We start from the raw sequence: 14879 nt of genomic DNA on the forward strand, positions 1-14879 counted from the left end.
CCCTTTTAAACCTTTTAAACAACAGCCCAAGCAAACCCTAACAGGGCACACTTTAAGCCTCCATTCATCCTGTTGGAGATGGTGAAAGCAGATACAAGACCACAGGTCTTTAAGTTTCCTAAGAGACACAAACCCGAGTGCTCTGCAACCACGGGATTGTTTTCACTCACAGAGCAACGGAGCTTCCCTGCTCACCCCAATTCCACGTGTCCCGGAGTCACAGCCCGGGCTCGCTCCGAGCAACCCCTGCACCAGAATCCCCTGTGGCGGAGCCACTGACAGAGCAAACACACGCCGACTACAAATTAAGTTACCGATTTTAGATATTCCCAGGATGTTTCCGAAAGCCACAGCCCCCCACACCTCCGGCCCCCGCGCTCCCAGCCCCACTCCCCGGGGAACGCTGCGGGACCGGCGGCTCCGCCGCGCCCAGCGCAGCCCCCTCCCCTCTGCCCCGCAGCCCGCGGAGGCTCTTCTGGCTCTGCAGCGGCTCTACTCAAGCTGCTCCGCACCCCGCGCTGGGCTCCAGGCAGGAATGGCCTCAGGCCCAGCGGGGCATCACCACCCTCTTGCCCCAATTTAAAACTCTCCGAGCGTTCACTGCTGGGCACTGAGAGAAATCCCCAGTTCCCTGCAGAGCCTGAGCGCCGCATTGACACACCAGCCGTGGGTCAGAGAACCCCTCCCGGCCGCTGCGGGCCTATTCCAAGGACTCCCTCAGCAGACGGGAATCTCCCAAATCTCCTCAGCTACCCTCTCCCTTTGTTAGGACAATGGTCCCTTGCCAGGGAAAAGCCTCGGGCTTGGGGAGGTGCTACAGGTGCACAGACAGAGCTCCTCTGCAGAACTAAGTCACAACTAATGAAATTAGTTTCTCCTTTGAACTTTTTCAAACACACAACAAATACAATTTCTACAGGAAGATGGTTTTTAGCTGTAGTTTGCCAGCTCTGTTCCTTCTAATGGCCAAGCTGCTGTATTGGCTCAAAAAAGGGAAGGAAACTTGACTTTGCATTCTACTCAAACTGAAGCCTTCACTAATCTTTTGTTTCCTCATGTAATCAGGCAGGTGGGGGGAAGCACTAAATACCTGCACAGTGCAGGATTGAGGTGCTTGGAGTTACCCAAAATTAGTAACTCCTAAACATCATTTCCTAATAATCTGAAACTGATGTATGTGCCTTTGGCTGGAGAAACAAATTAATGCTGACTGCTGCCCCTTGCTCACGTTAGGGGGCTTTGATGACACTCCTGGTAAAACATTCTTTTGTTTTTTTCATGAAAGATCAATAAAATATGTTCAAACCTAGAGGATATGCAGGAACAGCTCAGTTCACTGGTAGTATGAAGCCAGTAGTTCTGGACATACAGTACTTCTGCACAGTTCTGGTGTGCCCGTGTTATTGCCAGTTGGGTTTGTGTGCCTTCATCCCGCCCCAGGCTGTGTTGGGGTCAGAAGATAAAACATTTTTCTTGTTCACCAGATCTGCATCAGTGCAGAAATGGGTTGGCAAAGGTTTGCAGTTAGAAAGTTTTAGGATACTCACACACAGGGAGTCAGTGTAACAGGTAGCAAGCACCGAGTAAAATAATGTGTATAGGCTTGAACAGCCTCCTTTCCCCAAGAAAATAAAATACCTGAGGCCTCAGGCACATGGCCAGAAATTTAGTGCACAGAAATGGTGGCTGGTAGTGTTCTTTTATTGATTAGGTGTCCACACAGACCAGGTCCCGAGGGTTTCCTGGCTCTGGCAGGTGACAGATGATGTTCTACACCTCTCAAGGTCTAGGCAGGGTTTTTGAAGTCATAGCTCCAGACGACCAACACAAACATGAACAGCACACCAAAACAGCAGGTTGATGATTAGTCCACCCAAATCCCACCCTGACCTGGCCATTAATACCCACTTGGTAAGCAGTGGGAACCTGACATTTATCAGGGGAAACAAATGTTTTGTTCTTCCTCTTTTTTTTCTCCCCTTCAACAACTGAGTCGGGCAGTTGTCCATGGTACACACAAAGAGAGTTCTGGTTGCACGTGGAAAGTCAACACAGCCATTCTTGAGGTGCTTACTGTATACCAGTCTTTCATGCTAAAAACTGTATTATTAGAAGAAAGCTTTTACCTGTATTTATCTGAACTGCACCACCTCATGTGCCTTTAGAGAGCTCTCTTTTATAGTGGTATTTGATTAAACTTCATTTATTACTGATAAATCAAGTTCATTGCAGCAGGGAGAGGTGCAAAGAATTAAAATCCTTTTTAAAGTAGCTCATGAACATTGTTAAAGGGAATACCATGGCTCCACGCTCTATGATTAGTAACAACCTCATTAACAGTCACTCCCATGAAGTGCCAAAGCAGACAAGTCACCATGCTTAAGCAGAGCTCACTGCTCTAACAGCTCTACACTGCATTCCTAGTTTTGCCCTGGAAAATGAGGGACAAATGTCTGCCATACCTGTAGTTCTGCCATGGAAATTCAGGCCTCATTCACCCCTGCACTAACATGACAGGTGCAATAAATCCAGTCCATGACTGCACTGCTATGACAACAGCAAGTCTTCAGAGACTATGGTGGAGATGGATTCAAGTTTGACATTCAACTGTCCTCCTATACTGGTAATTCTGAATCTTTATCAAATACTGATCTAATTAACCAATAAAAATACCTCATAAAAAAAATTATTGTAAAATGCTCTCACTGCAGCCCAAATTACTGCCATTCCCCAGTTGTTTGCATTATCCTTTAAAAAGAGGGACACAAGCTTTCCTGATCACCTGAAGATCTGAAGAGAAGGAAGGCTCTAATCCTTCTCCATTAACATTGTGGTTATTTTAGCTCAGCATAGAAGGGATTCTTTTGTCCCTTACATGATGCACAGCAGCAAATATTGTATGCAAAATGATCCTGATATAAGCAAGAGAAAGCAGCTCGTGCTGCCCACCTTCTCCAGGCTGAGGACACTGAAGTGTCCAACTGCAGCAGAGCTCCTTCCAGGGCTGTCATGGCTGTTAAATGAACTAAGGGCAACACAAGCACTGCAGGAAGTGGTGAGCTGCTTGACAGAAGCAATACAGTGACTGTCAATTGTTCTAGTACTACAGAAAAGTCCTCTACCTCGTTATGTAGATAATGTCTGGGCTGTGACTGGGCTCCTGCCTCCCTGCCCTGAATGAACCGACACCTGCGAGACACTCAGGAACGTTTAGCACTGCAGGACCCAAAGTCCATTTCTTGCAGAAGTGAAGAAAACCAAGGCCAAAACAGCAGAAAGAATTCTCAGGAGGAGGAGTCCTGAGGAAAGTGGCCCTAACCCTGCTCTGCCAGTGGGTTCTTCAGGTGACGTTTAACAAACCATTCAAGACCCCCCACCCTCCAACCACTGTACACCAAATGAAGCAAAACTCCCACAGGAAAAAACAGCAGCACTTGGATATGTCATAACACACAAGGGAAAAAGGAGTAAGACAGCTTTACATTACCCACTTTCTAATTTTTGGAGATTTGCCTTCACAATCTTGGTGTTTCATAATTTAAAAATGGTGTTTTCATATTACCTGGTAAAATGACAGCATAATTCTTCCCCCCCTCCCCCCTTCTTTATCCCTTTATTTCTTCCATATATAATAAGATTAAGCTGCTTTGGTATTTGTTGGTTTCTTGTTTTTAACAAGAGGGAGCATTTCCCAGCCAGGTAACAAATATTGGAAAAGGAATACGGGCTGCATACAAGAAATTCCTGCAGTTAAACTTCATGAGAAAGCTGTAAAAACAGAGTTTAAGGAAAAAAAAGTGATTTTAACTGTACTGACGTGTTTTGTATCATATGTACATCTACTGCCAGAAACTGCATGTTTTGTAATTTATTACAATGAACGGATTTCCCTGCTTTTCAAGTAAGATCTTGGTATCCTAGTTGTACTCTTGATGTAATGCATGCAAAAGTTGCCCTCCACTTGAGGACATATGCAGGCTGGAAGCATCTGTACACATCGACCAACAAAGGTTTTCATTCAAGTCTTTTATTATAGCTTGAATTTTTTCACTGCATTTAAAAATCTAAAAAAAATAAATATTTGTTTCACAGCTGCAAGTCACATATGCATTAACACCACAAAATCTGGAATTTAACCAGAGAAGGAAAAGTCAAATCTGAAAGTGTCCAGCTAAGCACAATCGTCTCAGGGCAATTATACTAAAAATAAAATCTTAAGAAAAGGGGAGAGAGGTGTTAAAGGTTATTTCAAATGCATTTATCTGGAAAAAAGTGAAAATTCTATTAGAAACCATAAACTACGCCTTCAGCATTTAAAAATAAACGTTTAACCTCTTGACAGCAACAATCAGCTGGTGCATCTTTTTCTTTTAAGCTGTATTCTTGACACGACTGCAGAGGTTGCAACTGATAAATTAACCTCTTTTATAATTGTGTCCACTTAATTACAGAATCAGTCCTTAAAAATAAAACAGTGTATTAAGTCAGCTTGTCCATCCACATATTAAAGATGCCATTGGATGCAGTTTTGTATTGTATCGGCACTAAGTGACTGCTTCATGGATTGTATATCGTGAAGATGAATGTCTCTTAAACAATCACTTCCATTATTAAGGTTCTTAAAACAAACCAGAAAAATATATATCTTCAGAAATCAGAGTAGTCACCTTTTTTTTGTTGTTGTTTTTTTTGTTTTGTTAAAAGCCATAAAAGAAGCTCATATTCAATTACAAGCAATAGAAACCATACTGCTATCGGAACATAACTACTTTATCACAAAAAATTTATTATTTACAAAATGAAAAGTTACCAAGTGAATTTATCAGGGAAAAAAGTTAAATGTCCTTACTAAGTGATTTGAAAAACCGAAGCAAGTCTCTCATGCACTCCCACGCCAAATTGTTTGCATAAGGTGAAATGTTAATTCATGTTAGTGAAACTTGACTCCCGTAATACTCTCATTTTTTATTGTAAGATGGCAAAATCCACATGGCTTTGTACAAGAAGGTATGTATTAAGACAGTTCCTCAGGTTTGGAAATGTTTTTTGGCTCCCATGAGTATCCGTACCACTGAACATTTCTGCAAATAATCCGTTATATTATCAACTGCATCATTTAATCCACTGAATTTACCATCACAAGAAAGACACAAAAACTGAATGATCCCACATTACACAGAACTCTCATCTCTGAACTTACACTAAACTGAAACCTTCATAGTGATCTATAGCCTGAATCAACTTAGATTTTAGCGTTTCCTTATCTGTGTATTTTGGAAGATCAAGAAGATTAAAGCAAGTGTGAGCTACCGGAAGATAATCTTCTCCTCCTCCCGTGGGCTGGATGACCAGTTTAAGACACTTCATTCCAAGAATTGGAATACGATCGCTGCCTGTCAGAAACACTGCCAAGAAAAAACACAGACTTGTAACTAGCTGAAGGCTAACATTGTATATGTCACATATGCAGCTCTAATCATTGCTGGCCTTGCTAATAATTCCAGTAAAACTTGGCTTTTCACACTAAAATTCTGTTGAGTTTGAAAACCAGGGAACAACGACTTAACCTGGTCTGTGCCTTACAGATACAAACTCACAACTGTAACACAACCACTGATGCATAAAGGAAAGCATTTCAGGTCAGCACATGAAACCAAACAGTCCTTAAAAAAAAGAGGGAAAGAAATACTACAAAGATTTTCATGCAACAGAACTTTTCATTCAAAATCCATTGGCTCTACCTTTGCTGAGCATTTACAAGTGTCTTGTAAACACACAGAATTAGTTTGTTCAATAAGCAATTCATCTGAATTGGAAACTAATCCATGGCCTATTCTCAGCAAAACCTCATTCACAGGAAGCTTTAATTACTTTGTTCTCTGTCCATTTCCACTCATATCAGTACCTTCACGCATTTGCAATGTTACAACTCCAAAATTCCATCTATGTGCAATGAAAAACCTCAAGGATGTGAACTTTATGTCAAAACAGAGGAGGAAAAAAATCCTAGCCATCAGGTAAATGACAGCAGTGGTTTAGGTTACTGTTTCTTGGGAAGACTGGGTTTGTTGTGGTTTTTTTTAATGCTGCTCTGAGCCGTTGTGATTTGTAACTCCTCATCACCTAGAATTACCCAGGACAGCCCCAGCAAAATTGGAGACAAGCTCATAATAAATGTCTTTTACTACGATTTTTTTCTTCCAAATAAGTTACTCATACACCCCTACAAATACTTACATCTGCCCTCTTACAGCAAGTGCCTGAAACCCCAGTGACCCTGTTCAGTCAGAAACTTCTGTGAAGTCATTTCAAATACTTACACAAAAACTGCTTTTTCTTCTCCAAAGACAACTCATGAAAAACCTCCCAGAAAATTTTAATTGTAGGATGGTCTGCCCAGTATTCTCCTTTGTATTCTGTGTTCTAAAATGAGCAGGAAATGGGGTTATTGTTCACTCAGGATAACCTGACACTGAAGTAGAACAAATACAGTTTGTGTAAACAAATACAATGACATATTACTTCTTTCCTTAGTCTATTTTTCTTCAGCTGTTCAGTCTGAATTCAGCTGTATGGACAGATGCCTGCCCTACAAAGCATTTTCAATCCCAACAGAGACAAAGTCTCACTGAGTTCTGGCAATCAAGAATATTTACTTTCAGTAACTCTGTGCATTCTGCTCACCTTCCCCCCTCTAACACACTACATCATACACAGCTGCCTTTGGGTTCTGTGGATTTTTCTTCCTCACTCTTCTCATTTCCTTCAAAAATTAGATGCAAAAGCTTAGAGCCTTTTTTTTTTTTTAAGCTTAAAGAAGATAAATATTTTAGAGTCTTCATTCACTGATGTTTTAAGATGTCCATCAACCCAATAAAGATCAGAACTCATGTTAATTAAAACAGAGCTCAAAAGGGCACTTAGTTGCTTTTGCACCCTGAAATTAAAACTGTATGACACCAACAGCCAGCTCTGGTTCTTACCTTCTCCAGCTCTTTCCAGTCATAGTTTGTGTTCCCAATCACCATTGCCTGCAACTCGCTGGGCTGGAAGAGCTGAAGAACTTTACCCCCACACACTTTGTGGAAGCCTTCATGGAATGCACTGTACAAGGAAGCCACAGATCTGTTGAAGATGTAATCCACATATGCATCTACAAAATCTTGCCTGTACAAAGAAGAAATATGTTGAGAAAATAAAAAACAAGCACGTGTCATCATTACCACCGAAACACCGGCCATTTCTGTGTGAACACACCCACTGGTTAAACTCACTGTTGTGTTTTTCTTCATTAAAAAGATTACCATATTAGCACTAAAAATGCTAATCAACCTCAAATGGACATTTGACTCTTATCCAGTAGAAAGATCAGTGCCAAGGAGCCAGGATACAGAAAAACAGATGGCCTGTTATCTGGGCTTTGGGACAAGGAGTTCCTGTATCTTGCTGGAAACATCTTCTGCAGCATTTAGGGGAGAACTAAAATTCCTTCATGTGATAATTCAACATTATGGAGGTTGGTTTTTTTAATCACTCCCAGTGAACACTGTTAGTTTCTACAGTGGCAGAGTGTATGCTGTATGTTAATAATTATTAAAATCAATCAAAGCATCACAGAAAATTCAGCTCTTGAGAAAGAGGAATTCTTCACTGTTGCAAGGCAATGTGTGATGACAGAGTGCAGCAGGCATTCCATGGGCACCTGGAAACTTTTCTCATTATTCAACTCCAATTTTACTGTCACTCTGTGACAGAACATCAAACCTACACCAGAGAACTGCAAAGCTCTCGTGTTTTACATGTGCATTCAGCTGTCACAGAGTATGCTCTTTCCATGCCACTCTCCCTTTACTCTGGGAAAAGTACAAGCACAGACAATCCATGAAGATTAAAGAACATACTGGAATACATGGGAGGAACTGAGAAAGAGGAAGTGATAGTATTCTGCAAAAAGAGACAAAAGCACCACCAGATATATTCTCCCTACTCTCCAGAAGCAAAAAGGGAACAAAGGGTGGGAGAGGCTGCTTTTATAAATCACAGTCACTGAGTTGTTGACCAAGGGAAAAAACCCACCTGTCACACATTTTTCTGACAGTAATATCAGATTAATTTATCTTATGTTATCTTGCTCTACAAAGGGAAGACTTCACTAAAATAATATTCATATATGAATAGTTGCCAAATAACGGCACTTAGGTCAAAGTTCTCTTCATTACTCACTGAATTTCCATGATATATAACTTCCTGCAGAACCACAAACATTTTTAATCTTAAGAAATGGTTTTGGTTTGACTTGGAGGGGTCCTCCAAATATCTAGTCCAACCCTGGCCAATGAACAGGGACACCTTCCACTATCCCAGGTTGCTCCAAGCCCCATCCAACCTGGCCTTGGACACTTGCAGGGATGGGGCAGCCACAGCTTCTGTGGGAAGCCCACACCAGTGTCAATGCAAGACAACAGCTATTTTAACAACACACATGAGAGCAGCTTGGGAAAACAGCCAATGTAGTTTTGCTCTCCAACAGCAGTGCAAGAGCTCAGCAAAGGGTCTTTATAGCCCAGTTACATTCCCAAGGCAGAAAGCAACGCTGAACCACCCTGTAAAAGCCATGGAACTCACCTATTTTGTTTGACTACAGGAATGTCAGCACCTTTAGGAACAAGCTCCTTAATTTCTGTTGTACCAAAATTTTCCACAGTGATCTGTTTGAAACAAAGACAGTACAAATCTCATTTACTGCATAAAGCAATTCTTCCCACCCTTAGCTAACAGCAACACGAATGGCAGACACAGAACTAGAACTCGTAGGAATCAGCTGATGCTTTTGCTCAAATGCTCCTTCAGAGGCAATGGTAACAGAAGGCATGAGCTTTATAAGACATACTTCAAACACCACACAAAACTTACAGTAAAATTAAGACAAAATGCTTCTTCTATGTCATCCTCTGGATAGTCCAAGAGCTGTTGCATTCCCCTGCAAAATAAGGTACAGAGCACTCTCACCAGGGGGAAGACAGACGAACGTATTTTCCTGAAGTGTTCTTTATGTTTTGGTAACTCAAGTTTGGAAAATGTCTTTCTACTGTGATTTCATTTATTAGCTCATTGACTTACACCTTGTGCAGTGCTGGGAAATCTCAAGCATTGGTTTTACTATTACTTTTAGTGTTATTTCCTATTGATTATCCCCCCCGTGAAGAGAAGATTTCTCTCTTAGACTTCAGTTAAGGGATTCCCAAACCAGAGGTAGTAAATACTTAATAACCATTGACTGGCTCTTCCATTGACATCTTTTTGATTTCTCCTTGAATCTCTGAAAACACTGTGGCAATTCAAACATCCTTTTTCCACTCACCTGAACCTCCTATTCAAATCCCTACTCAAAGGCAAATACTTAACGCATATTTGTTCCTAAGCAAAACTATTTTCTCAATGGACTTAAGCCACTTGGAACTAAAACTACATTCACACTTAGGCTTACAAAATTAATGACTAAAACTTAAGGGGTCTGAATATTTTTCCCCCTGAATTTCTCGTAGAACAGTAAAAGGCACAAACAGTAACACCAAGCATTCACAAGAGGTGTTCCACAACACTGGGTATCTTTTCCCAAACGACACCATGGCTGAAAGTTACTCTGAGCTGTTTATCCAGTTAGTGTGGAAATCAAAAAAAAGAACCTTGCTCTATTCTTACAGGCAAATGTTGTCTTAAAAATTAGTTTCTAGCAGCACCTATTTTTTTTTCTTGCTTACCTGCCAACATCTGGCATCAATTCTTTTAAGTCATCCAGGGATGGTTTCTTATTCAATAGCTTTTTGTACAAAGCCAGAGGAAAATGAAGGTCTACAATAGTAAAATTATATATTGCTAGCCCACAGACAACACCAATCAAATGAAACAAGTCACTGTCTTCAAAGGTCTAAGAACAGAAAACAGATAACATGGTTTAAAATAAAGAAGTTATTTTAATCTTGCAGAGTCCAGGAAACAGTGTACAGTGCAGTATAATCTGAGTGAATTTCATTTCTATTTTCTTTAAATATGTAGGTATCTCTAAATACTGGTGAAAATAGGATAAAGTTTAACCAGCTGAGACTGAAATCCAAGGAAACAGAATCCTTTCTACTCAGAAAAAAAAAAGGGGGAGCTACAACATATTCTGTGTTCCACGTGACACAAACTGCTCAAACACTGCACTGAGATTCTGGTTTTGTCAGTGCATTGCACTGTTCAGTGCTTGAAGATATGGCAATCTTTTAAGAAATTATTACTGACAAGAAGGGGGAGAAGCTCCCTCTTGGCCCCCTTGGAGTGAATGGCCAAGGCTTAAAACAAACCTGGAAACGTCAACATTTGTGATACAGCCCCCCTAGTCAGTGCCTGTCTCTGAAGGACTAAAACTGCAGTGACCAAACCTTCTGAGAAAGTACAACAAGGTGACCACCTATCACCCAGACATGGGACTGAGCACAGGAGGACCTGTTCAACAGGCCACTTCAGGAATGTTTTCTCTGCCACCTTGACTGATTCTGCTCTTGGAATCAGTTTGTTCTGGCTGGTACTTCTCCCTGATATGTCTGGGGTGGGGCCAGCTGGTAAGGAGTAAGCAAGGAATGGGGAAAACAGAAGGGGAAGGTTTTATCTAACAATGACAAACATTTTATGACAATACTTGCTGCAGCTCCTCCTCCTGGAACACAACTACCACAAACTACCATGTTCATATGTTATTAATATAAATATTGTAAGTGAAAGTAAAATTACTGAACATAGAACGCACCCTACCTTGTCAGAGAACCAGATCAGCCTGGACTCTTCATAATACCTGAACATTCCATACTTGGGATCTAGCAACTCCCTCATGATGAGCAAAAAGAACTCTTTGCGAACACCTCCAGCATCAACAGCTTCTTCCCCTACAAAAATAACCTGAAAGACACAACTCAGTCAGCACTGAATTGCAGAACAGACTGTCAAGCAAGGTTTGCCCCAAAACATTCTCAATTATTTGCAGTGAAAGGCACTTTGAGGCATTTTTAATACCTTGAGTGGTTTCTTGTAGTCTACATTCTTTGTTTTCCTCAGGACCTCCACAGCATCTCCTACAATGTTGTCTCTCCGTACCATGAGTATCAGGCAAGGATTGACAGATTCAAATACTGGCAGAAAGAGAGAGGACAAATTCTGCCTGTGAGCCTGGTCAACAGCCATCTGGAAAAAAACCCAAAGTTAAAGTGTCAGGAGGGACTAAAACATTCCTCTCAATATTAATTTTCCATCAGTCTTGCCTTTAAAAGCGCAGAAGACGTGAATGGGAAGAGGTGTTACAAGAGCTACTGAATTTGCCCAAGTTGTCTTTGTATTTATCTCAGGAAATATTTATAGTTTCAGGAAATATATTTTCCTTTACCCACCAGTCTCATCAATGCTAATGTTCAGGGAAGTCTTAGAACACAGTTTTTGACATTTCATTCAAAAAAAAGGAAATAAAAAAATCCTGCATTCTAACTAACGTAAACTAAGCTGTTGAATACAAATCTGACATGAAAACATCTATTAAAAGCTAGTTCCCAGAATGAAAAGCAATTTATTTCATTTGTATGATAATTTTTGTAATAAAATGGTTTGCAAAACAAAATGCTGTTGCAAATGTCCTGAACAGGGCAGAGAACTCTTGAAAGTTTGTGTGTTTTAATACCAGTCAATATTTGTAATAGAAACATTCAATGTCTGCTCATAAAGGATGTGGGGTCGTTTTTTGGTAGGGGTTGGTTTGGTGGGGTTTTTTGGGTTTTTTTTTGGGGGGGGTGTTTTTTTGGGGGTGTTTGTTTGTTTGTTTGTTTGTTTGTTGTGAGTGGGTGGGTGGGTTTTTTGGGGGGGATTCTCAGGGGTTTTTCATTGTTATTTGTTTGCAGGGTTTATACCTGTACCATGGGTTGTTAACAAGCCATGTCATTACTAAAAAAAAGTTCCTTGGAAATGTATGTAATTATGAAATAATCTCATTTCAGTGAGATCCCAAACCCACAAAACCACTACCTTCTATCAAGAAAATACCTTAAGATTAAAGCCAGATCCTTCATTCTTATGGAGAAGAGGTTACATAGTGTTAAAAAAAACACCCAACCAAAAATGCCCAAACAAACAAAAAAACCCCAAGAGAGGAACCCCCTCTCAAGGCTCACAACTAAGATGAAAAAGTAATAAATTCATAACCATGAAAAACTAACATTAACTCTCACCTGCATCTGTATGATTGCATCTGTCTGCAAGAGAGTTGTCTTTGCCTGGGCATCAAACACAAACGGGTACGTGCAAATGATAACAGGAATCTCTGTCAACTGAACGGAAAGAGCCACGTCAGAGCTCTGCTGATTTAAAACCACCACCATGGCTGCAAAAACCACTGCAACAGGACTCATTTCATACATCCATTTCACTGGAAAGGGAACCCAGTCTTCACTCATTATCAGTACGAGAACAAAGCATCTTAGGAATACTAAGGAGCTTTCCAATCATTTATTACTTCGGCAAAAAGAAAAACAAACAAACAAAAAAAAAACCAACAAACCCCAATCAAACCAAAACAGACACAAACAACACTCTCACTTAGCATATTTTAATTTAGCAACTTTTACCGCAGCTAGTGGATCTAAAAGTAGCCCTTTTTTCCAACTGCTGCTCCAAATTTGCAATCCAGAGAATTACATATTTTTGCCCCACCAAGATCTTTTCACGTTACAGCCATAGCTGAATTAAAGCTTTATCCCAACAGAACACAGCAGACAAGCCTTGACATTCACATTTCTGATTTCCTTCCACTCTGCAAAAGAAATCAGACTGCAACCAATCTTACCTCGGTTAATCCATGGTTGACATCCTATGACAGCATTTGCACAAAGGTAGCAACAATTAAGATGAAAAAGCAGCATTAGTGTCTGCATTAATTATTCATCTCTGATGTAGAATTTAAAAAATATTTGTTTACAGTTTCCCCCCCAAAAGAAGGTTTACTGAGAAATAAATATTAAACGTAAATGTTCTAATTCATCCACCAAAGACAAGTTTGTCTTTCAGCACCCTGTTTATCAGTCTTTAAAAATAGGAACCACTAAAGTATAATATTTTCTTGGATGTAAAAAAATCATAACATTTTAAATGTTTACTTCCACACATTAATAAATGGCATCTGTCTTTAACCCATGTATTTTCATTCTCAAATGTCTGCAGCATGTAAAATTAAATGCAAAATATTTTTTATGAGCAAAAATTAAAAAATACAGAAAAATCCCACTACCATACCAAGAAGTCTCGAGAATCATTTGGGTCTCTAAGAAACGATATGAGAAAAGCAACTGACTCCTGGAATTTAATATCAGATTTGAGCATCCCATTTGTCACGGGTGGATTTATTCAATGTTGTACTCCTCCTGTATCTACCATTATTTATTTGTAATTCAAATGGCTTTTCATGTCCCCTTTAAGCTGTATTTCAAGAACATCTATTCAAATCAATAGCCCATTATTTAGTACCTTCCATTTTGCCCCACTCATTTTTTCTTATTGTTGAAAGAACAGAAGTATTTTCTTCTAAGCTTCTGAGAATACTCTGTATACTTCCCAGATTTTCCTTTCTTCTAAACTTTTCACTTTATATTTTGGTTAAGGAACTGAACAAACACTTGTGCCACAAGTTAAGGCAATAGAAGTTGCACTGGCAAAAGAAATTTTGGTTCATTTCTCCTGACTCAACGGGCAAGTAGGGATTCTTACAGTTTTAAAAGGAGGAACATGGGAAACTGGTGGATATGCAGGCAGGAAAAGGCCATCACAACTATGTACAAAGGAGATCTGCATAAGACCATGGAATTTCTTTCAGTCCTAAAATAAATAAATTCTTCTGCTCAACTTAAAACTGTTCAAACGACTGATGGAAAATTCCATACCTAGTATATTCTCAGTAATGTCAGAGGTACTGCTCAGTCTTCTGGGTTAGTTAACAAATGGAGTTTAAGACTTTACAAAGCAGTTTTCCAGCTCCCATTTTCCCATTCTCAGTGCTGTCCTCTCTGATCATGACACATGCACTTTGTGTTTATGTCCATTGAAAGAGCACTTGCAATGGTTATCACTAAAATCCCACCACTTCCGTACCCTTCTCTGTTCCAAATGCACAGCCTGGCCCTGATTCCAAGGCCCTGCAGTGCTCACCCGTGGCTTCTCCATGTCATTTGGAATATCACCAGCACCTCCCTCAGACACTGGTTATTTTGTCAGCCAAGCCAGTCCTGACTCACTGCTCCCCTCTGCTCCCCAGTGTCCCTGCTGTTATGATTTTAACTCCTTGGTACACAGCATCACTTCCTTTGCATCCCTCAGACACACTAAAAGTAGGTCTCCCGTGTTCAGGACCTTCCAGGTGCTGTTGCAAAAGAGTCGAATTTAGGTTGGTAGAAAAAGCACATTAACTTACTCAACAGTCAACAGAACTTGATTCAAGTCAAAGAACTGTGGTAAAACCCTACGCCACTCACTAATTCTTTGTACAGTCAGTAATTTACTCCCATTTATTACTCTTCTGTTTACAGATCCAGGAATTAATTACCTCAGTTCTTGTTGCTATACTCAGAACACATCACTTATCTGCCCCTGCAACTCCTTATTATGCTTCTTAACTTCATTATCCAAGACAGTTTCAGCTTCCTCATCGACTCAACCTATCTTATGCAGCAATTCAGATTATTCTGGATGCATTCCTATCATGAATTACTACTTTCCCAACTTTCCTGACAAGGTAAGTCTAAAGTGACAGCATTCTAAATCACTTTTTAATTGACAGATTCAAATGTAGAGCAGTGTTAGTCCTAAAA

General features: G+C 40.2%; 1 protein-coding gene across 3 annotated transcripts in view; it reads right to left on the reverse strand.

The window, feature by feature from the left end:
- Window positions 1-4011: 4011 nt before the first annotated feature.
- Window positions 4012-14879, reverse strand: part of HERC4 (HECT and RLD domain containing E3 ubiquitin protein ligase 4) — a 30318-nt gene continuing 19450 nt past the window's right edge. For 2 of the 3 annotated variants that reach the window (XM_027896660.1, XM_027896659.1), the window contains exons 16-25: window positions 12866-12889; window positions 12252-12350; window positions 11053-11220; window positions 10795-10938; window positions 9762-9928; window positions 8914-8980; window positions 8626-8708; window positions 6984-7167; window positions 6321-6423; window positions 4012-5405 (exon numbers count right to left, since the gene is read on the reverse strand). In XM_027896660.1, coding sequence (XP_027752461.1) covers window positions 5197-5405; window positions 6321-6423; window positions 6984-7167; window positions 8626-8708; window positions 8914-8980; window positions 9762-9928; window positions 10795-10938; window positions 11053-11220; window positions 12252-12350; window positions 12866-12889 — 1248 coding nt within the window. In that variant the 3' untranslated portion in view covers window positions 4012-5196. The remainder of the gene's footprint in view (window positions 5406-6320; window positions 6424-6983; window positions 7168-8625; window positions 8709-8913; window positions 8981-9761; window positions 9929-10794; window positions 10939-11052; window positions 11221-12251; window positions 12351-12865; window positions 12890-14879) is intronic. The other variant, XM_027896661.1, reaches the window with a different exon arrangement.

This window comes from Empidonax traillii, unplaced genomic scaffold (assembly GCF_003031625.1).
Source record: "Empidonax traillii isolate 1590-97213 ecotype Southwest subspecies unplaced genomic scaffold, ASM303162v1 scaffold508:size451158, whole genome shotgun sequence".
Classification (NCBI taxonomy): Eukaryota; Metazoa; Chordata; class Aves; order Passeriformes; family Tyrannidae; genus Empidonax; species Empidonax traillii.